The 23,748-nt window shown below is 40.2% G+C and overlaps 1 protein-coding gene across 3 annotated transcripts in view; it reads left to right on the top strand.

Annotated features, from left to right (window-relative positions):
- Positions 1–23,748, top strand: part of fat3a (FAT atypical cadherin 3a) — a 208,623-nt gene that overhangs the window by 128,384 nt on the left and 56,491 nt on the right. For all 3 annotated transcript variants that reach the window (XM_073493718.1, XM_073493717.1, XM_073493710.1), the window contains 7 exons: positions 1,174–1,317; positions 2,623–2,820; positions 4,380–5,181; positions 7,608–7,736; positions 8,027–8,187; positions 10,094–10,333; positions 21,540–21,786. In XM_073493718.1, the coding sequence (XP_073349819.1) occupies positions 1,174–1,317; positions 2,623–2,820; positions 4,380–5,181; positions 7,608–7,736; positions 8,027–8,187; positions 10,094–10,333; positions 21,540–21,786 (1,921 nt within the window). The remainder of the gene's footprint in view (positions 1–1,173; positions 1,318–2,622; positions 2,821–4,379; positions 5,182–7,607; positions 7,737–8,026; positions 8,188–10,093; positions 10,334–21,539; positions 21,787–23,748) is intronic.

The raw sequence follows: 23,748 nt of genomic DNA, 5'->3' as shown, positions 1-23,748 counted from the left end.
TACCAAGTATGATACCATGTATCAATGATTTGGAACATTTAAATGGACTTTCTGGCTTGAATGAATGAAAAGATAACAGTTGGATATAGTTAAAATGTTTGAAAATGCACTATGTCACCGTGTCTGTGTGTATGCATGTGGGTGCGTGCTTAAGCACGCATTTGTGGCTGTATTTGTTTGATTTATGTGTGTAGTCATGTGTGCACACTTACGTGTGCATGGTTGACTTCATTTGTGCGTGTTTGTGTTTTAAACTGCACTCGTTGATAAATCTGTCTTTTTGGCAAAATGGGAAAAATCGCAGAAAAATGTTGAACATCTCTGAAATTATGAATGATGTTAATACGATATGTAGAAGCAGTCATGTCTTAATCGAGATGGATATTTAAATGTTTGAATGGAGTGAATATGTTGAAAAATGTGGAAGGATTGTTGGTCCGATTGCTGAAAAATTAATGAATAGTTAAGAGTTGAAAATGCTTGAAAAAGTGTGAAAATGTGAGTTTCCGCCATTCATTTTAAATTGGGAAATTATTCGCAGAAAACATTGAATCCGTAGAAGAACATAAGTAGTGAATGCTTCCAGCATTGTCTCCCATCTGTGTTGCCAGTGCTTCTTTGGTTTGTACTTTTGGTTTTTGTATTCTCATTTCTCTTTGTTTTTTAGTGGATTTGCCCCAGCCTGTTTTTGTTGCTTACTTTTTGGACAGCAGCTTATCAAAGGTCACTTTTTGTTTTCAACCTGCCTGCCTTTGAGTGTTTTCTATTTAGGTCCTATTTTTTATCAGTGACAAATATAGAATATATAATATAATATAGAATGGAATAACAAAAATGTCATGGGCACTAGAATACATTTAGATTTTGATATCCTCTACTTCCGCTCTCAGGATAAAGTTTACTATTTCACCACAAGAAGGGACTCTGACTGAAGGGACATGACACTCCCCTATCTGTACATACAACCTCAACCCTAACAGAAACAACTTTACTTTTATCAAATCTTCATTTTCTGGCTACACTAAGTGCCATGACGGCCAAAATGCAAGCTTTCAGAAACCTATGGGTGACATCAAAGGCACTATGACCATGATATATGATGACCTATATGACCTATTCTTTATTTTGTTTGTTTTGTGCTTTTTGTATCTTCCATTGTGTCTGTCGTTCTAGGTTCCTAGTTACTCTTTGTCCATCAGAGCTCTAGATAGTGGAATCCCACCCATGTCCTCAACCGTGATGGTCAACATAGATATCTCTGACATCAATGACAACCCACCCATCTTCTCTCCGGCCAATCTCACTGCTGTCACACAGGTAAACCGTACAATCGACATGCTATTAAATTTTATCACAAACATAAGAATGCAAAATTTACTGAAAATAAACTTTGACAAAAATTCAGTGACTCATTAATTGGTAAGAATAATTCCAACTTTGGTGGTGCAGCACAAAAATCACGGGCCCGTACATAAGAAGCCTTAGTAGGTCCCCTTTTAAAACATTCAGTACAAATCCTGTAAGAATAGCTGAATAAACAAATAAATACTTTGCATCTGAGTGAAATTAGAGGTAAGGTTTGTAAATATAATACTACTAATTTTTGTCTACCCCAGTAAAGTAACAGATTTTAGAATAGGATTACAAACTTTCAAGTGTTTGTAAATTCACCCAAAAATGAAAATTCAGTCATTATCTACTCATATCCATGCCGATAGAAAGTTGGGAGAAATTTCGTTGGTCACAAAACATTTCTGGACCTTTAAAGCAAAACAGCGTTGCAGCATTCTCAGAAACAACTGAAGTGGCTGGGAACTTGTTGGGAAAATGTTAATAAAAAAAACCGATGAAAAAAACATTGCTCCATGTAGCTCGTCTGGCACAATCCACATCTCCCAAATGGATTTGAAAAGACATTATTGTGCAGCTGAGCTCATGTACCCTCTTCAGATGCAGTAGGTGCGAGCGCATTTAGTTGAACAATGACAGTGAAGATGTCAGCTTAAAAATGGGTGTAAATAATGTATTCATCTTGGGTTTTCGGGGCTTCGGAAAACTTGGATTATGCCAGACTAGCTGTATGGAGCCATTTTATGTTTTTTCTGTTGCTTTTTAATGCTTTAAAACATGTCTCCAGCTCAGTTGTTTAGCAGAATTTTTCAACGCTGTTTTGCTGTGAAGCTCCAGAAATGTTTTATGGACTACGAAACTTTACCTGTCTCCAATACGCATGAGGCTGAGTAGGTAATGACAGAATTTTCATTTTGGGGTGAACTGACCTTTTACACAAAAATCTGGTCTCCAGTGGCACATTGATTTTTGCTTGATATTATCATTCCTTATGTTCATACTGGAATTTGAGAGAGCTTGCGAAAACCAATCCAAAGAGATGAAGGACAAATTCCACACTTCATTCTGTGTGAAAGAGTATTCAAAAGTTTATTTGAAGTGTCAGTTATCATTACCAATGACCGACAGGCAGTCCAAATGTATTTTCAGGGTACTAAAAATTGAAATTACTATTCAGTACTTTGAATGCATCATCTTGCTGAAACATAAAGCGCCCTACAAAATGTACCCACAGACAGGTAGGTCCTTCTAATGGTGCATCTCCACTTCCAGGAAAACAAGCCAATTGGCACCAGCATCCTGCAGTTGTCCATCACAGATCAGGATTCCTCCCATAATGGCCCACCCTTTGACCTCCGCATCCTGTCAGGAAACGAAGGTGGAGAGTTTGTACTGGAGAAAGATGGAACACTGGTGGCCAATCAAGTGCTCAGAAGGGACCTGGCAACTGAATATGTTATTCAGATACAGGTAGAGTCAAACTGGTCTTTAAAGTGTAACTCTCGCCAAAATGCAACCTAGGCTTTTTTTGTGAATGTACCCGAGTCAACTCACGTTAGCAGTAGCAGTAGCCGTCCTGCCAGTCAAGATGCGTCAATCCCCGAGTGCAGCGTAACATGAAGGAGAAAGCTCCATGTTACGCCGCACTCGGGGATCGACGCATCTCAACTGACAGGACGGTGGTGAGCGGAGCAAGCGACTGCTACCGTGAGTTGTTCAAAAACCTTCTTTTTAATAAACTCTGTGTACACAAACAATGTTCTCAATGCTCGTGTTCATGTGTAGAGACCCTGGTGATACTAAGAGCAAAGTTTCATGTTGTGTCGAGTCTTCTTAGTGTTTTAAAAATAGCGATTGTGATGCTACCATACAGTTGCCCCAGCACGCAATTGAAAATGATTTTGACCTGAAAACGAAACTACGGTTAATCTTAAAAGTGGCGCTTTTTTTGTCGTAATTATGCTTTTACACGAAGGTTTGACTTGGGTACATTCACAAAAAAAGCCTAGGTTGCATTTTGGCGAGAGTTACACTTTAACATTGCACCTGTAGTGCAGCTGCAGTCAACCGTCTGTAGCATCACATGATTTAAAAAAAAATAATGATTTTGTCAATCACTTCATGCCTTTTAGAATAAAAAACGCAAGAAGTTCACAATAACGTCCATTAGCATAAGCAATCATAGCTTGCTCATTATGCACAAATGGAAGCTCTCACAGTAGGTCCACACATACTTTTGTAGGGTGCTGTTTTTTTAGTAATACTTTCAAAATTGGTTTTAGCAAAAACCATGCTCAAATCCATACTTTGAGAGGTTTTGCTGTTAAAGCTGTAATTGATCACTAGCATACTGTGTCTAATGATAACTAATGCCAGTTAACCTTAGATAGATATTGCTGTGTAACTACCATTCACAAGTCAGCTTGCTTATGACTCTTCTCTATTATGTTTTAGCATTTACCATGTTTTATTTTGTCGTATAGCTCACCTGGTGGAGTGTGTGCCCCTTACAGTTGTGTCCATACTGCAGTGGCCATTCCTTACCTGGCTCTGCTGCATGTAAAATCCCTCTAATTCAACTAAAATATGTGTTTCTATAAAATGTCACATTGTGCAGTCAACATATAAACCATTGAGCTATTAGATTAGATGAGAACTAGGAGTTTCCCATCATGTCCTTGTTCCTGCAGTAAATGAAGAGCCGCTGCTGCATCTAACTCTAAAAACTGTGTCCGCCTCACTCTCATGAGGTTTTCGGTACCCATTTGTATATGACATCAGGGTAAATCCGGATTGGACACCAATTTGACTGACATGCATTGTGACAACTGGCTCATCTTGAACGAGTGTAATGTAACCCTTTACGTACCACCTCTACAGATGGACTTCCTGATGAAATAAAGATCATTAAGGGATGTCACCAATTAGAAATGGTATCAAGTCTTTCCCCTGCCCTCTCCACTTGTGTATCTTCTCCTGTCTTTTATCATGAGCTCTTTTTCTATCACTGTTCTCCCTCCTCCTCCCAGGTGACAGACTCGGGGAAGCCTCGTCTGTCTTCCTCTTCCATGCTTACAATCAGGGTGATTGAGGAGAGCCTCCACCGGCCAGTGGCTTTGCCACTACAAGTTCATATTGTCACTATGGAGGATGAGTTTCCTGGTGGTGTGATTGGCCAGCTGCACGCCACTGACGCTGACCCTTATGATGCACTGACCTTTGGCCATGCCCCCCCAGCCCAGCGCAGTCTCTTTAAGATCAGTCCTCGCGATGGCAAGATCATCGCCCTGGGAGGGCTGGATGCAGGCAGGTACTCCCTCAATGCCAGCGTTAGTGATGGCCGCTTTGCTGTGCCTGTACCTGTAAGCGTACATGTGGAGCAGGCGACACCAGAGATGTTGCATGAGGCGGTGACGGTACGCTTTGAGAGCGTGGCTCCACAAGACTTTGTGGCATTGCACTTGAAGAGCGTATTGAAGGTGCTGCAACAGGCCGCTGCTTCACAACAGCAGGACACGGTGCACCTGCTCAGTCTGCAACCAGTTGGTGGGACCCAACAGCTGGACATGCTTATTGCCGTGGAAACAGCAGGGGATGGGTACTACAAGGCGGCATACCTCACCCAGAAACTCAGTGCATCACGGCGGCAGCTAGAGGAAGTCCTCCGAGTGTCAGCTATCCTAGATAAGAACTGCTCGGGACTGGAATGCCGCGGGGCACAGTGTGAACAGAGCATCATCCTGGACTCACACAACCTGGCTACATACAGCACCCCACGTGTCAGCTTTGTCTCACCACGCTTCCACCGGACCTCACGCTGCACATGCACTGGTGAGTGATTGACTCTTCTAAGTGTACCCATTTTTCAGTCACAAACCTTGCGTCTGAAATTGCATACAATATACTACATACACAATACTATTATATGTAGCACGTATCTTTTCAGATGCACAGTGTGTATCATCTCACTTCCTGAGAGCCTCCATGCCGGTTCTAGAAATGTAACCATGGTAACCACTGCCAACAATGAATTAATTTACAAAATGTAAGTGAAATCATAATTATACACTTACATTAAAGCGTTACCGACCTTACGTCGGAGCTGGCTTGGTGGCTGGCCGTCATTGTTTGTAACGTTGTTGTTTTTGTCAGGATAGGATATGTCAAAATATTGTCCAGTGTTAGTCTACTGTAACATTTCCCTGTAAATAGAATGCATTTCACATAATATTGGTTCTATGCTAAGGTTTCAGACATACTAAAAAGTCTATACTCTTTTAGTGTACTAAATAGCATGTTAGTGAATGAAACCAGAATTCTGACCAAAAAAATCTTTGTGGGCTAAATGTCACAGGCGGTTGTGTCTGTAGGGCGGGTTATGTCTTGAGTTTTTTCTATATCGATGAAGCGAAGTTATGATGACGCAAGTATGTGTTTTTATAGGAGTTGTGCACACTAAGTCAGTGATGTTTAACTATACAAAAATCTTTTTTAATATCTAAATAATAATAATCTAAAAAAAAAATGACATTAAAACAGAGGATGCAAGTGGATGCTCATTTATCTTAGAATATGGAAAGTAAACCCTACGAATATGCTTCATTTTTTTCATAATGACTAATGCAAGAAATGCTTATTGAAAGATTTCATTGAGTTATAGAAGCTACTGGAACAGAGATCTATAGAGTCTAGCCTGCTCGTGACGTCATGGCTTCTAAGATTTAAAGAAAAAGCTGATTGAGGTCTGATATAGCTTGGCTAGCTTCATCATGGTGTTTGCTAGTAACCACACAATGGAGCTGGACTTTCCACTTAAACATGCTGGCCTTCTGAGTAAAGAGAGGGACCAAGATGTGGTCTCATGCTATTCTTGCACAAAATGCATCATGAGCTTCCAAGTTTGTGTATCATGGAACACATTTGGCACTGCCTTCTGAAAAAAATGAATTTGACAGATTTAATCATATCACAGGAATTTTCAAGGTTCTTTATGTGTCACATACACAGAGCGTATAATACAATGTGCAGTGAAATGCATTTATGCCCCTTCAAGATTCACTTGTAGCTGGTAATATTAAGAAAATAGATAAAGGTATGATAAAGAGATGAAAAGGAGATCAGAGATAAATGTGAAATGTTATATTATGTATACATCGACTATATGCGCTTATACTTTATACATAACACATACACTGCAAATACTATATACATAAACACAACTATAAACAGAGCAGCTGCTGTGACAGGCAGTGATCGACTCTGAAAGAATGCTTTCCATTACCGCTGTGTAGAATGCATTGGGAACTGTAGACAACATTAGCCTATGCATGCACTTCCAGCCATGCTATGATAGGCACGTTGTGGATGGAATGTTGACTTAGTAGTTGTGATATAGTATTCCTTTCCATTATGTGTCCCAAAAATGTCACCTTTCATACAGCGGTCCTAAGTCCATTTGTGCACATAATACAGTTTATGCCCAGAAAAAGACACATTGGGGCACAAAATACATATTATGCTTAAAAACACAGTATGTGACAGTGGCAAATTCATGGTCTATGTAGACCCACAAGGGTCATGTGATATAGGAAAACAATAGTAATAACTTTGGAAATCCTCCAACAGATTATTCAGGATTTCATACTTTATGCCAGACGCATAAACCAGGAGTACTTGCATCAAATTGAACCTAAAATACATAGTCATCATGGCCTATGGTAATTATTTCCTAAAAAATAGGCCTATATTTTTTTTTTGAAACATGGGGACTTAAAGACACTGTTGATACTCTTTATATTTACTTTTTGGTATAACAGACATGGTCTATTATGCACATAAACATAATTTGCCCATTTATTTTCCTGATCATAATACAATATAGGAGACAACAAGCAAACAGTATCATTTTAACTTAGTAGAGTATAATAATAATGTAATATTTTTTCACACTTGAGAGATACAAACTGGGAATATATTAATATTTTTTGATCACCTCTTAACCTTTACCCATAGAAGACCATCTGTGGTTAAAATAAACAGATCAGTGAGATCACCATCAAATAAAAGACAGTAGTGTTCTTGGTGAATTTTCTTTTTTATTTGTGAAGTTACTCATGACTCAAGTCATTTTTAGTACGTTTGTACTCAACTTTAAGTACAGCTCTCATAGTGATACTTCTTTCTCTCTCTCTCTCTCTCTCTCTCTCTCTCTCTATCTGTGTGTGTGTGTGTTTGTGTGTGTGTGTGTGTGTGTACAGAAGCCAGCTGTACTGTCCTATCAGAACAGTGTGAGGGCAATCCGTGCCCAGCAGACATGCAGTGTGTTTCAATTGAGGCCACCAGAGGGACCTACGCATGCCAGTGTCCACCAGGGAAACTTGGAGAATGTGCAGGTTTGTGTCTGTCAGGTAGAAAAAAATCACAAGTCTGTGTTAAGATATTTGATTCATGAAAATAAAACATGCAATGACAACATCTCGATAAAAAAAGCATTTTTGGTGTATTTACAATGTTATTTTTAAGTACTTGTACTAGTAAGTGCTAATAATTTGAAAATCATTTTACCCTAAAATACATATTGTGTGTGTGTGTGTGTGTGTGTGTGTGTGTGTGTGTGTGTGTGCGTGCATGCGTGCGTGTGTATGTGTGTGTGTGTGTGTGTGTGTGTTGGCCGGAGGTGCAGGCCATGCATCTCTGAGTTTCTCAGGTAACAGTTACATCAAGTACAGACTGTCTGACCGGCTGCAGACGGAGCTGAAACTCAACCTTAGGATCAGAACACTTCAGAGCCAAGGAATCATCATGTACACACACACTGAACCCTGCATCATGCTAAAGGTACACATGCACACACAAGTGCTGGTCTCGGCTCAAACATTTTTCAGGGATAATTGCTGCTCGATCACAAAGTGCATACAAGCTGCTGCTGTTGCTCTTCTCTCTGTGGGCGGATGGAAGTTAGACTTAGTTGAGAAACCCATAAGTATAACAGTGTATTTTGAAACATTAAAATTCATGAAAATATTACTGGAAAATATTGTTTTATTAGAAAACAGTTTTTCTTAAAGGGGACATATTATGCAAAACTCACTTTTTCCTTGCTTTAGTATGTATATTTGCGTATCCGGAGTGCCTCCCCACCCCTTAAGCATGATTTTTCGACAACTAAGTCAATATTTCGTAAACTACCGGAGTCAGGGATTGGGTCTCTAAACGAGCCGTTTGGATTTCGACCGGATTGTGACGTCACAATCCGGTCTTCTGCATACTCCAGTCCTGGCGCTGGCTATCTCCTCCCACACATCGCCAGCTACCTGGACGAGGATCCGCCATTTTCTCATTCTCGCTTAACTTGTACGCGACAGCCTGACCACTACCATGTCCAACCCGAAAGCCGAGCACTGCTGCTCTGTCGTCGGATGCACGGATCCTCCTGTTTCGCTACATGGCCTCCCTACCAAAGAGGATATCAGAGCGAAGCGGCTACATTTTATTTATCAGGGAAATGTCCCAGCTTCAGTGAGCAAAAGCGTTGTGGTCTGTGCCAGTCACTTCACGCCGGACTGCTTCAGCAACCAGGGTCAGGACTGGACGCTGGACTGGCAACAAGATTGTCCCTTAAAAGATGGATCCATACCCACTGTCAATGATGGAACTGTAAGTATTTAAAAAACAGTGTAGTTTGTGTTACTTTGGCCGTTTAGCACATGAGCTAACGCTAACGCTAACCGACGATGTAAATATGAGGCTGAACTAACGTGAAGTTATCAACGTTGGGCTTACTGGCCGTAGTATTCACGATAATGTTAATGTTACCAAACGTTAATTTGTCATATCAGCAGTCTTTTAAAACATGACAGTGAATTGAGAAAATGAATTAGGATATTGAGATTTTATCGCTTCTAACCGGCCGGTGAACCACTGCTTGGCCGTGAACATGGCGAGGAGACGGGCTGAAATGTCTCGGTGTTAGCGGACGGTGAGCTGCTGTTCATCCGTAAACACGCAGAGGAGACGGGGTGAAATGTCTCGGTTGTTCGCGGACAGTGAGCTGCTGTTCCTCCGTGAACACGCAGAGGAGACGGGGTGAAATGTCTCAGTTGTTCGCGGATGGTGAGCTACGTTAATTCATTAGCATGTTGTGCTAAAGGACAGTGACCTGCACGTTACCTGCAGTAAAGCAATCACTACTTTGTTTTGGAGCCGGAGACAGGGGTTAGCTGCTACATGTCTGCTGTGCTACTATCAGTTATATGCAGGCATGGACACAGAAAAGTTGCTTCGCAAATGTGTATAGCTCATTGCCATGGTCACGCGATGCCGTCCTCACGTCTTCCGCCCGGCAGGAAGAGGTAGGCGGCGCACGCAGTAGCTCATTAGCATAAAAGGGAAAGGCACTCAAACCAGCCGCTTAAAACAGGGCTGTGAAACTGGTGTGTAAACACCCCTGCTGTGCTCAATCCCTCGGTTTTTTCGACCAAAGCATGTTACTGTCATTCCATTTAGACATCAAGGAACCATGTCAACAAGCAGAAATGAGCATAATATGTCACCTTTAATGTTCAAAACATTTCTATATGTGGCATTTTTTCCAAATGCCCCATTATGATAATTTTTCACACTTTCTACATTTTTACATGCCAGTCTTATGATGAAACATAGGTCAAGACTAGACAAGAATGATCCTAACAAGAGATTTGATACTATGTATTCAATTTATGTTTGTAATTATGTGTGTGAGCAGTTGGAGGAGGGGAAGCTGTGGTTCCAGCTGGCCTGTGGCCTTGACGGTGGTGATGACAATCCTGACATGTTGGGCATCTCTGGCCGTCGTGTCAATGACGGCAGCTGGCACACAGTGGCACTGGAGTTGGACCGCAACTTCAGCAGCTTGGCGCTAGATGACAGCTACATTGAGCGACGTCGTGGACCGCCATTCACACGACCACTTGGTCTTGACAGAAGCATCTACTTTGGAGCACTGGTCAGTACATGAGTAGTTATAGCAGCCATAGTAGGATTTCAGATGGCCCCATATTGGTAGCCACTTTAGTGCTCCTCAGCTTTTGGAGAACATTAATATATTTAAACGTACTAAAAGGTGTTTTTAACTGGTTGTTCCAGTCATTGAATTCAGATTCTGACTTATCTGACGTCATAAAATTAAAGCTAACTTTTATTGTAGAGTGCTGAGAATGAGTTGAGGAGTTTGAGGGAAGAATCTGTGGCCTCATTTAACAAAATGTTCAGGAAAACTTAAGAAGATTTTTACGTGAAATTAGTCTTAAAATAATTTCTGCTTGGTGCATACTGTCTTATAAAAGAAGCCAGACAACCCATACTATTCAGTGGACTAAATAGTAGGTGGATAAAGCACGTTGATAAAGGGAGGCTGTGGCTACTGCAGTGAATGAGGTCTGGCAAAAAGACAGTACTGTGGCTGATATTAAAACACGGTCTAGCAAATAATTCCTCACATCCTCTTTTGAAGACAACGTGTTTAAAAGGTTTCTGACACAATTTGTGAAATATAATGTAACATTACATTCTTACTACAAACTTGGCACGTCATAACAATGTTAAATCTTGAAAACTTATGTCTTGAAGCAAACATGCATATATAACTTTTATAGCACTTTTTAAAACACACAGTTACAACTCGCTTCACATTTCGGATAAAGTGCACAAGTTATATCCCAAAGTACAAAACAGGCATAGGATGTACATACATACCAACATACATTCATACACAAATAAAAGCATGATGCACAGACACAATTTATAAAAACGCTAACCTACATAAATGTGTGGTCACCTCTGCATTTGAAATGTGCTCGGGCAACAACAAAAAGGCCCAGAGAAGATGATCGGAGAGGAGGACTGCTAGGATAAGGGCTCAGTAATTCTGTTATGTATGCAGGTACCAGGCCATGCAGGGCCTTGTATGTAATTAGTCTGTGAAGAGGGAGTTACAGTAGTCTAAACGAGAAACGGTTAAGGTGTGTAGTAGAAGTTCCATGTGATTGGCTGTTAGTATAGTTTTGATTGGTGCTGTTGTTTCTTAACCGAAAGAAGCAGGACTGAAGTTTTGTAATGTGAGTTTCAAAGCACAAGTGTTGGTCAAATGGAATGCAGAGATTTTTAGTTGTGCTCTTGATATTGTTGGCTAGAGGCCCGATATAATAAATTACCTCCCTACTAAAACAATCTGGGCTGATCACAAGGACCTTGGTTTTATCAGGATTGACATGGAGTCAATTTTGTGAAGTCCAATTAGTAACGTGAAGCAGATCATCTAGAGGTAGCATATATAAGGACAACAAGATGGGATCCAAAATTGACCCTTGCAGGATGCCACATAAGAGGGAAGCAGAGGAAGACACATAGTTGTAGTAATGTAGTATTATGAACATTAAAGTATCCGTCAGACAGATATGAAGTGAACCATTTCAGTACATAGCCACAGATGCCAACCCAGTTTGATAATATACCAATTAAAATTACATGATCAAAAGTGTCAAAGGCAGCGGATATGTCTTATTAAAGTAAAATGGAGAATTCACCTTTATCTGCATGCATCAGAATGTAATTTGTTACTTTGAGCAGAGTTGTCTCAGTGCTATTTTTTTGATGGAATCCAAGGTTGGTATTCAATTGGACCAGTAAAAGTTATTTTATGTGCAGATGTTGTTGCTGCTATTAGTACAAACAATAAAGGTTGCTTTTTTTTTTTTATTTAATTTTTTTTTAATATTATTTTATTGTAAATTTTACCAACTAATTTAGTTTGCTGTTGTTAGTAGCGCTCAGGGCCGGCACGACCTATTATATTAAAATAATGTAATTATAACTTTACATGTTAAGCCTACAATAGTGCACTGTTCTCTAAAGCCTTGTAATTCTTTTAGAAATTATTTTTCTAAAATAATTCCAATTCAGTGCAAGTAATGGTTGCTTCACAATGTGGATTTATTTCAACATGAGTGCACATCTCCACCATTATTCTTTGCAACACAACATCCTTTTCAACAAATTAAAAAAATAATAAATAAAATACTAAATATTAAATTTGTAAAAGACTTGCCTGCACCTGTATCACATAAAAACCAATAATCTGTAAGGCTTTAGCATATTTGACATTGAAAACACATTTTGACTGAACCAATTAAGATTTTTTCAATGGAAAAATATGCAGGCTTATTCCATATTACTTTCATCCTATTCACTTTCAAATGTGTGCTTTGTTTACTATCTTACTTTTAATTATAAACAGTATATCGGGCCACTACTATCATTTGGGCATAGAAAGTGGTTATATTGGAACTGATGCTTGCTTGTTCACACACTAGCTCACCTGTTCCTTCCATGACAGCAGCTATCCCTTCCTCACCACTGGCTCCTGGCTCTGCCTCTGACACTAAATCACATTTTAAAAATGGTCATAATTCTCAACACAAATATCCCCTTTTTCAAGTCAAAAATGCAAGTCAATTTCATTATTGTAGTGCTGAATCATCTATCATCATCAATTATCTCAGGGCCTTTTTCATATAGAGCAGGTCTACACCATACTCTTCATTATATTAATTCTAATAATATTCACTCAATGAGCAATCCTACCTGCCCACTCTGGACCTGTGGTGGGCTCATAGCTGGTGCTGCATCTTGCATCTGAGGGGCTACAAGACAAAGTTTTCCAGTTACGTGGCGTTGCATCATACTATTATTTAAATTATGTAACGTTAGGTTAGGCAGGCTATATGTTACAACGGCACGCAATTCATTGACTTGATAGGCTAATTAATTAACTTGAACGGTGTGCAGGTAAAGTTGCATTTTGTTCAACATCTTGCCTTACCCGTTTCATCATCTTCATTGGTCGTTTCAGACCGCGAGCTCATTTTATTGAAAAAGCTGCAGATTTTTGCACATTTGGCTGCATCTATCTCCAGTGCTTTTCTCTTTTTAATTCTCGCTTTTTCTGCACCACCCTTGCTCTTTTTATTTTCCATTTTGCAAACACCTTGCACTTCTGGGGCTGGAGCCAGGCTACAAACACCACTGACAGTGTGCGGTGTGCACGGACATGTTATGTCAAGCTGCATCTGCAAAAAAAAAAAAAAAAAAGAGCTGCCAGTGGAGACGGCCCAGGGACAGCGGTAACAGCATACATGTAATACCCACTCATTGCCATGACTGAACACCGGCCCAAAATAAATAAATAAATAAAAATAATAATTGAACACCAGCCCTCACGGCCCAAAAGTCAGACCAGCCCACCGGGAATTGTCCCGGTCCTCCCGATTACCCACTCCGGGCCTGGTAGCACTGCCTTATCCACTGCTTCTGTTCTTTCATTTCATCCCTAAGATAAGTGTTGTTGTTGTAAATATTATTATACCAGAAAAAAAAAACAAATGGGCTAAAATAAATGGATGTTCACTTACCAATCAGTGAGAGAGGTGAGAGCAATAGGATGAGACAATCTCTCTGATATCGGGCATGTATTCTGTGTGGCAATCCAAGGCACTGTTCACAATGTGTACTGGAGAGTCTGTTTCTGCCCTGGCTCTTGACAGAATGGGTCAAGCGTATGGTGAAGTCAAAATAAAGCAAAGCCACACATACTTTATTTCGTGCTATGACAGGTGCATAGTATTACTGGGTCGGCATGGGTCAGACATTTGACTCTTGTGGTCCAGATCTTTGACATTTTCTGTGAGACCATTGATCTTGCCAACAACTTGGGAACTTTTTACATTCATCAGAGGAGGTGACTGAAAATCCAGATTCAGAAGCTGGTCAATAGTATTTAACAAAATCTTAGGGTTGTGCTTATTATTGTTAATTAGACCAAAGAAATATAGCTCTCTTGAATCTTTAATGATCTAATTCAGCCTGGTTAATAATTCCTTCATATGAAGGTAGTAAACATGTTTTTTCTTTTTTGTTTTCCATTTTCGCTCAGCTTATCTAATTTCCTTCTTTAGCATATGATGGAATCAGCTATCCAGGGCGATGAATTGACGGTTGGGGCTGGTCTTATATAGCGCTTTGGTGCCTAGAGCTAAAGGTCAATGATGATTAAACTAGTTAACAGTTTTAGCAATATTTGACCAATAAGGGATTGTTTTTGACAAGTCTGACAAGATGGCTGAGAACCTAACTACAAAGTGCTCATTAAAGACACATTACTGTATAGTTTGTTAATGAAGGTTCTCAGTCATCCAGGTCATGGTAATTCTAAGTGCTGCATCTTATGCAACTGGACGTGTTTCAGTTTCTTGAAGACGTTTCACCTCTCATCCAAGAGGCTTCTTCACTTCTAACTAACTGGAGGGGAGTTGCAGGTTTTTAAACTCTGTGTGGGAGTGTCCTTACATAGTTGTTGAGGACACGTGCAAGCTCAGAGTTTCATAGTCCTTAGGGCCACTTGTGGGTCATTGACCCAACCAGCCTTCATGTGGGTTGCTAGGGCTAGGTGAGCCCAGGTGTGAATGGTTGTTAAGCTGTCTCAGGAGGGAACTCAGTACTGCATTGTAGGAGGGTGATAAGTAATGTCTTAGGCCACCTCCTCTGTTCAAAGATGGTCGTTTCAGTTTGTCATAGATGGATTCTTTTACTCCTCTTTCAAACCATCTGTCTTCTCTGGCCAAGATGTTTACATTGTTGTCCTCAAAGGAATGATGTTTCTCCTTCAGATGTAAGTGGACAGCAGAGTCTTGACCTGAGGAGTTGGCCCTCCTGTGTTGTGCCATTTGTTTATGGATAGGTTGTTTTGTCTCCCTAATGTACAAATCTGTGCATTCTTGGCTGCATTGAACAAATTAACTACATTACTCTGTTTATGCCTGGGTGTTTTGTCCTCAGGATGGACAAGTTTCTGCCTCAGTATGTTGGTAGGTTTGAAGTGAACCGGGATATGATGTTTATGAGTTTTTCGTGAGTTTCTCAGATGTTCCTGTGACATAAGGAATGATGATGTTGTTACCTTTCTCCATCTCCTCCTCAATGTCTGATCTGGAGTACAGTACTGTTTCTGCTTCAGTACTCTTTCTGTACTGTTGAGTACACTGTTTACCATCCAGCTGCTGATCTGAAATGATGGAAATTGTAATACACTTATCAGAATCACCTTCAGTTATTAAACAAACACTCCAGCCTCACTTCAGTACACAAAGATGCAGAGGCTCCAGAAAAACAACTTTTATCATCAGCTCAAGCAACAGCTCCTGAAAAGACACGACGTCCGTGGCAGAGAAAAGAAGCGACGTAAAAAGAAGCTAAACAGGAGTACTTATTGTCGGGGCTTTCAAACACTGGAGACAGCTGTGAACGAGTAAAGGGCTGAACTCGCAACTTTCTTTAGACCAGTAAGTACCATCTAACATTGTCTGTTTACTGAAACATATCTTTAGTTAACTAAGGACAACACAAACTGTAACAGTCAGGGTGATGTGACTGTTTTCTAGGTACTGTGGCGGTGCTAAAGCTGAGCTAAGTCAGTTGCAATATAATCATAAGATAGAAGTCTTATTTTGACCGGCTGTATTCTTGCTCTGCTTTCAGTTGCCTTTATTTATAACAGCTGACTGTAAGTTGTGATTGTATGGACCCAGTAGTAGACCAAATACTGTCATTCAATTCTGAATACTGTAACAACTTGGCATTACCGTTAGACTGTTATATAACTTTGATATACATTTTTGAGGACATTACAAGGTTTATTACATGGGTCTCACTGTAGCAGTGACATTGTTAGATATAGTGTACAGTCAGTAAATCATGACATTCTTGCTCCAGGAAAGAACAAGGAGCAGCTCTGGCTTCTACTCTCATGAAGAAATGACCAGACCTGTATGGAAGAATTATCCTATCTTTATTCAAGAGCATAGATTTTCAGTTTGAGAGCATGATTTCATTCCTTTTCAGTGACACAGCTCCTTCTCATGCTCAGATTTATTCTCCTCATGCTCACATTTTGTGCTCGCACTGAGATGTTTGCTGCTTTTCTTTCAAAATGTGTGCTTGAACTCAAAAATCACATGCTTGTGTTCACACATCTTCTTCTTGCACACAAAAATTTTGCTTGCATTCAAATATGTCCTGTGCTCGCTCAGATCTAAAGTCTGCGTGCTCAAATCTAATGTGCACGCACTCAGAACAAGCACCTCCTCTCCGGTTGAGGAGTCTGCTCAGACTCAAGGCTGTCCCTCCCCGCGCTTAAAATATTGTGTTTCACCAGCCAACAGGGAGACAGTTAGAGTGTGGACCAATCAAATGTTGGATGCTGCCTTGGGTGCGTTCCTTCGCACTTTTTTTGAGTGCTCCATAGGGGCGGGTATATGGTCTGTTTGTAAAACTGCTTCTCTCAAAATACACCAATTTACCATATTAGCCAGCTATTTGAATCGTAACCTATTTAAGACGCCAGCATATTTATGTATAATTAATCTTAAATAATCCTAAAAAGAGTTATCGTAGTTTAGATTCTTTTCAATTTAATATTAGCGGACATATGTTATATAGTAGGCTATAAATAGCCTACTCACAACAGCAGCGATAGTCAAGTGGTTAAGTACAATGTTAGATGTTGCATTTTAAACCACGGGACGACGGTTCGCATCCCGGCTGCCACACTAGCCCTTTTCACACTCCCGTTTGCATGCGGGGATCCTGCGCCAATTCTCCGCATCCACCTCTGTGTGAAAATTTCAGATGCGGCAAGGGGTGAAATTTCGCTGCGCCGAATACGGAGGTAGTGTCAGAGGCGCAGTATTGGCAACCGAACCAGTGTAAACGGATAAGCCGGCAGCGCAGAGTGAGGATGTGTCGATCTGATGGTGTTCACTGTCTGATAACTGAACAGGTCCATCACTCAACAAAATATAGAGAAATGTTACGGTGTAAAAAATTACCACGACGGTCAGCCCTCCCGACCAAGACTTCAGTGAACTTTCCCCCCAGAAAACAGCCTCCCTCCCCGCGAGTGAAAGAGTCGGACAGTCTCCTGTTTACTGATGGTGATTATGTAGCCTAATTATGTAACAAAACGTAGGATGTTTGGTGGGTCAGGATCTCAATCACAACACATTATAACAGCATCAATATGATTATAAACAGTCAGCGGGTACATGTTTAGATTAACAGGAGGACACCGGGGAACCCGTTGAAAAAAACACACACGTCATCTTCATGACCTGTACCGTCACGCCGGCGCCGGCTTTCTGTGTGAATTAATCTGGGTTGTCTTTTACGCCAGAGCTGCTTGGCTCTGTGTGAACAACCAACGGCGAAGAATTGGCAAACCGCTGCTGCAGTGATAATGCAGCGACTCTGTGTGGTTTAAAATGCAACATCTAACATTATCGTAACATTCCTACGCTGTTGTGAGTATTTATACTATATAACATATATCCGCTAATATTAAATTGAAAAAAATCTAAACTATGATAACTCTTTTTAGGATTACTTAAGATTAATTATACATAAATATGCTGGCATCTTAAATAGGTGACGATTCAAATAGCTGCTAATATGGTAAATTGGTGTATTTTGAGAGAAGCAGTTTTACAAACAGACCATATACCCGCCCCTATGGAGCACTCAAAAAAAAAGTGCGAAGGAACGCCCCCAAGGCGGCATCCGTCATTTGATTAGTCCACACTCTAGCTGTCTCCCTATTGGCTGGTGAAACACAATATTTTAAGCGCAGGGAGGGACAGCCTTGAGTCTGAGCAGACTCCTCAACCGGAGAGGAGGTGCTTGTTCTGAGTGCATGCACATTAGATTTGAGCGCGCAGACTTTAGATCTGAGCGAGCACAGGACATATTTGAATGCGAGCAAAATTTTTGTGTGCAAGAAGAAGATGTGTGAACACAAGCATGTGATTTTTGAGTTCAAGCACACATTTTGAAAGAAAGTAGCAAACATCTCAGTGCGAGCACAAAATGTGAGCATGAGGAGAATAAATCTGAGCACGAGAAGGAGCTGTGTCACTGAAAAGGAATGAAATCATGCTCTCAAACTGAAAATCTACGCTCTTGAATAAAGATAGGATAATTCTTCCATAGACCTGCAGCGCTGGAAGATCCTGCAGTATTGGACCGAGTGAAAGTGACAAGTAAGTCTAAAGTGGCTGAAGATCTCTGAAGATGGTTGTACTTTGTAAACCGCGTGTCCCTTGAAAACCATGTGGCTGTATTATGAACATGTTTTTTCTCTGCAGTCCACTATATGACAATAAAGTGTCAAAATTAGTTTTGAACAGTGGCGGTCCTAGCTTGAATGATTCCCTGGGCGAACCTCACCTTCAGCGCCCACCCCCCGCCAACACACACCTTCCCCTTCTTCCACAGCCTCTGTATATGAGACTTTCTCAGCAACAAGCAGACGCGCCTTTACAAAACAGAGGGCGCCCAGCCGCCCACTCCTCACACGGCAACATGACATAATTGACTTGACGTGCAAATGAGCAATACAAAAAACTGATGAAATGAATGCAAACATAAAAAAAATAAATATATGTATATATATGATGTTATTATATGTGTATATATATATATATATATATATATATATATATATATATATATAAATATGATGTTATAATATATATATATGTGTGTGTGTATATATTTGGCATTTGTGTGTATACACAACTGCCGCCCTGGGCAGCTGCCCATATGAGGAACTGCCCCTGGTTTTGAACACTGTTCCTTATTTTCTTCCTGAAAGAGGGTGCAGATGGCACTGTGATGTGTATGTATCATGAGTACTGACAGTGAAATAATGAATAAATCCTGTCTGTTATACTAAATTTAAGATCTGACTGATCATATCCTACATGTAGAGAGGGCTTTACAAAAACATTCAAAACACTGCAGAGTTCACACTGTATATACAGTATCTTAGCTGGATCACATCAATGTTCACACTGTATAATAAACACAGTACGGACATGTTCTAATAAAAACAATGTGTCAGAACCAAACTAACTGCCTTGCCACACCTTTGTCTTTTTAGGAGCAGAAATCCAGTCCAGCCACCCCTTGCGATGAATTACCACCCTGCCCTTTGTTCTCATCTGCAGCTGGTCTCATCAGCAAGCCCACCCAGTGGACATCTGTCTCTATACATTACATCAGCTGACATCATTGACCATCATCCCATGACATATACTCTCTATACTGTGAACTTTTGCACATCCCATGATGAAGAGGTTTATACAAAACTACAGCTTTGTGAGTCTAAAACATACACGGTTGCTATAGTATCTGTTATAATATTTCATTTTATTTTTATTGTAATTTTTGTATTCTATATTTATGTTCTTGACTGTTGCAGTAATAAGCCTTCATTTATTATGCACCAGAGTAAGTAAACTTTGTAATAAATAGCAAAACATGAAAGGCTTTTTTGTGTTGACAATAACTGAAATGAAACATTCAAACCTGCTGGAAAGGCTTTTGTGCCAGCTTCGCTCAAATGTAGATTACAGTGGTTGTTTAGTATGCCTGCTTCCACGGACCTTTGTCTGTTACGCCAATAGAATGAGCTGTTCTCAGTATTTAGTATCATTGTATACCTCCAAGTTTTATTTAGCAATTATTGTTTAACAAAAGCAACTATGAGCAATGGTGAATATATGGGCACATAAATACATACATAGTTGTAATTATTTCAGTCTTCACAATTTTAACAACTAATTAAATATATAAGATAAATGGCAAAAAGGGTTTGAACTAAATCTTGAAAAAGGGGGAAATACTACCCCCTATTCAGTTGAAGCAGGTGGCTGGAAATTACAAAGAGGTCCTTTAACCACTGACCCCAAAATCAGCTGTTTTCCAGCTGGGGTCACAGCTTTTGTCCCCAGTTTCACTAGCGGTCCCCAATCGATTGGTCTTGAGTATGAAGTGTATCCCCCAAAGTAGCCCAATACTCTCTCTCTCTCTCACACACACACATGCATACCGTGAATGCATTTTAATAATTTATTTCTGTGCACTTAGATTACAAGTGTACAAGGACACAAATACTGGAAGAGCAGTAATGTTTATTCACAAGATCAGGAACCAATGGCATAGGCATTCACAATACATAACATACAGCATACCTCAGGGGTATAAGTAGCAGCATTGCAGTAATATATGACCACTACCGATAATCTAATATATATCTAATTTGTTGCACGTTGCCACCATCAGTCTTGCTGGCAGAAACAGGGGAAGAGGTGGTGTAAATGAGATATGACTAACTGTAGAAAAAGATTCACTGCTCTGGAGGTGATTGAATTGGTTACATCAGCTGACATTGAGAGGGCAGCCATTTTTATTAAGAGTCCAGATTGTGAGAGGTGTGAAAGTGCAGAGGATAGTGGAGATGAGGAGATGGATGAAAATCTGAATACAGGTAGGGATGATAAACAATTTGCATGAATTGCTATTTATGAAATAAATGTAAATATGTTTAGTGAAGTACTGACTTGTGAAAGATTTTGTGCATTGCATCTTGAATACATTTCTTCTCAATTTTCAATCTTCTCAGATGTAATAAAAGTTACAATAGACAGATAAGATACATTAAAACAGGACAGCAACACTGTACATCTAGCAAGCACATATAAAACACTTAAAAGCAATTACACAATACATAAAACATAGAACATAAAGCAAACAGCACAGTTCGGGATATTTGGAAAGGTTACAAAGTATGATGACATACTGTCTTTTAGCCAAGATTTTATGTTGAATTTGAATTAACTATATGTTTCACAGCTTCTAATAAGTGATGGCAAATTGTTCCAAGTATATGCTGCTCTCACTGAAAAAGCTGACTGACAAAAGGCAGTTCTCCTCGCAGATATTATACAATCCCCTCTTGCCCCTCTGGAATTTGCAGGAGAACATTTTGATGTAAACAATCTGCTGCTTTTACAATGTGGTTTTGCATCAGTAAAATCTAAACAGTCAAAAAAATTGTTGCAAACTCGATTTTTAAGTTAAGTGTTTGTGTGTGTGTTTGTGTGCGTGTGTCTTCTTTTGATTCTGTTCTTGTGAACAGTTGATGAAGGTTCTCAGTTATCCAGGTCATGGTAATTCTAAGTGCTATATCATAGGCAGTTTGAGGACATTTTGGCCATGTCTATGTAAGTTCATGTATGAATTTTCGACCCCTCTCTTCTCAGGTGCAGAACCCCAACTCTCGCAGCCTCATGGACAACCAAAAGGATCTGCACGTGCTTGAGGGTTTCCAGGGCTGCCTGGACTCGGTCATGCTAAACAACAATGAACTCCCGCTGCAGAACAAACGCTCGCGCTATGCAGAGGTGGTGGGACTGACAGAGATGAAGCTGGGCTGCATCCTCTATCCCGACGCCTGCCTGCAACAGCCCTGCCGCAATGGAGCTACTTGCACAAGCCTGCCCTCTGGTGGTAAGTATTAGGATATTCAAACAGCACAGCCTCTTCACACTGAGGCCTGTATGTCTTTAATGGCATCTTCATTATTTAAATTAAATGTGCTAGAATATTTGCTGTGTTTAATACATTGAAAATGTTACATACATGTTTCCTTTACTTTAAAGCTGCTGTATTTATATTAATATAAGTATTAAATAGCTCTATATTCCAAGTAATCACTGTTATAGATTGTTTAGCCAGTAACCCATGTCTCTCTTCCCCTTGCTCATGCAGTAAAAGAGAAAAGAAATGATCTGGTATCCCTCCCCATATTATCTAATGAGGACAGAGAACTCCATAAAGAGGCAATCCTGTCTACTCAGGCAACAGGCAGAGAGCAAGGTCTGTTCTGGTACCTAAACCTGGCATTGGCAAAACAGGGAAAGCTACCAATTCCAGTTCTCCTGATGTTTATACTACTAAACAGGCCAAGCAAGAAACCCTTACTCCTTACTACTTTTACTTTTACTTATCACCCACCTATAATTATGTCCTGAATTCTCTCCCCAGATAGCTTAACACCCATTCATACCTGGACCCACCTAGTCTTAACAACCAACATGAATGCCGGTTGGGTCAACGACTCACATGTGGCTTTAACGACACTGAAACACAAGGTGTGTCTCATTTCTCTTAATTGCATCCACGTTTCCCTCACCTGGGTCTTTTCCCTGCGTCTTAGTCCCTCCCACCGAGGATTCGTGGAGAGACGTGAGGAAACCATGGGAGGTGAGAGGAGACAAGATATATTTAAGAGAAATGAGACATCCTTTCCTCTGCAGTGTCACTTGAAGCAACGTCCTTTTCTTTTCAGCACTAGACTAATCCCACCAAGATGCACCACTGTAGGAGATACACTAATAATAAATGTAATTTATTAATCACTGGCGATTAATAAAACACTCGTTAATGGGGCACCACCTCCGTTGTTTTGTCTATTTGAATAATCCGGAGGTAATTAATCAAATTCGACTGGACAAGTTTAACTTGTATCAATTCTAATCAATTTCAGATCAATTTATTCAATCTCATAAATGAAGTAGTGAATTCTACACATATCCATCGGTTCTCCACATTAAAAACAAACCTGCACAGACAACGACATACGGTTAAATATGTTTATTGACTAAATAATTCAGGTTAAATAAATGAAATGGCAATTTAAATGAATAACAACAGGTAACAGGAAATATGAATAACTAAGTAATGGGTTATAAGTGAATATGGGCTGATGGTGAGATCGCGAGTTAGGTTGAAGCATTTAAATATTACGGGAGTAACTTTAGATACTAACGAGACCCTAACCGAATTTCTCTTAAGCTAAAAGATCATACTCAGAGCCATATACACCATCTCATGTATCATGTGTGAATCCAGCTGTTATGAGTGATGGAGAGCCTACTTTCTTAGCAGAGTTGCGGAGTCCGCGGCAGCGGATTCCCTCGGGTGATTTGCGGCTTTAGCTGGCAGTCCCGGTCCAATGGCCGGGGGTCAGCTCGTCCGGTGTCAGTCGGTTGGGCACCTCGGTCCGATGTCTTACAAAGAGGGCAGCTGGTCCCGTACCGATCCGGTGCAGATCTTGGCTCAATGCCCAGCGGGATGGTACCGCTAGCGAGCGCTGGGGGCTTGTCAAAGAGTCTTTCGTTGGAAACCGCTTGCACGGTCTCGGACACAGCAAGTTGCTGTAGTGTCGTGATGATGATTGTGATAAGGATGTTCTTCTTCGTTTCTTCGAGTGGTTCTCAGGCTCTGACTTTGTAAACTAAATTTAACTTCTTGAATAAAATAACTGAGGATGATACGTTGATCAGGCGGATCTTCCGTTGTTAGTTAATGCAAGATAATCTAAATTAAGTTCACTTCTTCCAAAGCAGGTTACGATACTTAACTGTATAAAACAAATTAAAACAGAACTTTGTTCTGGTACAAACTTAA

This window comes from Pagrus major, chromosome 2 (genome assembly GCF_040436345.1).
Source record: "Pagrus major chromosome 2, Pma_NU_1.0".
In the NCBI taxonomy this organism is placed as follows: Eukaryota; Metazoa; Chordata; class Actinopteri; order Spariformes; family Sparidae; genus Pagrus; species Pagrus major.
This window is presented reverse-complemented; position numbering and strand designations above follow the sequence as displayed.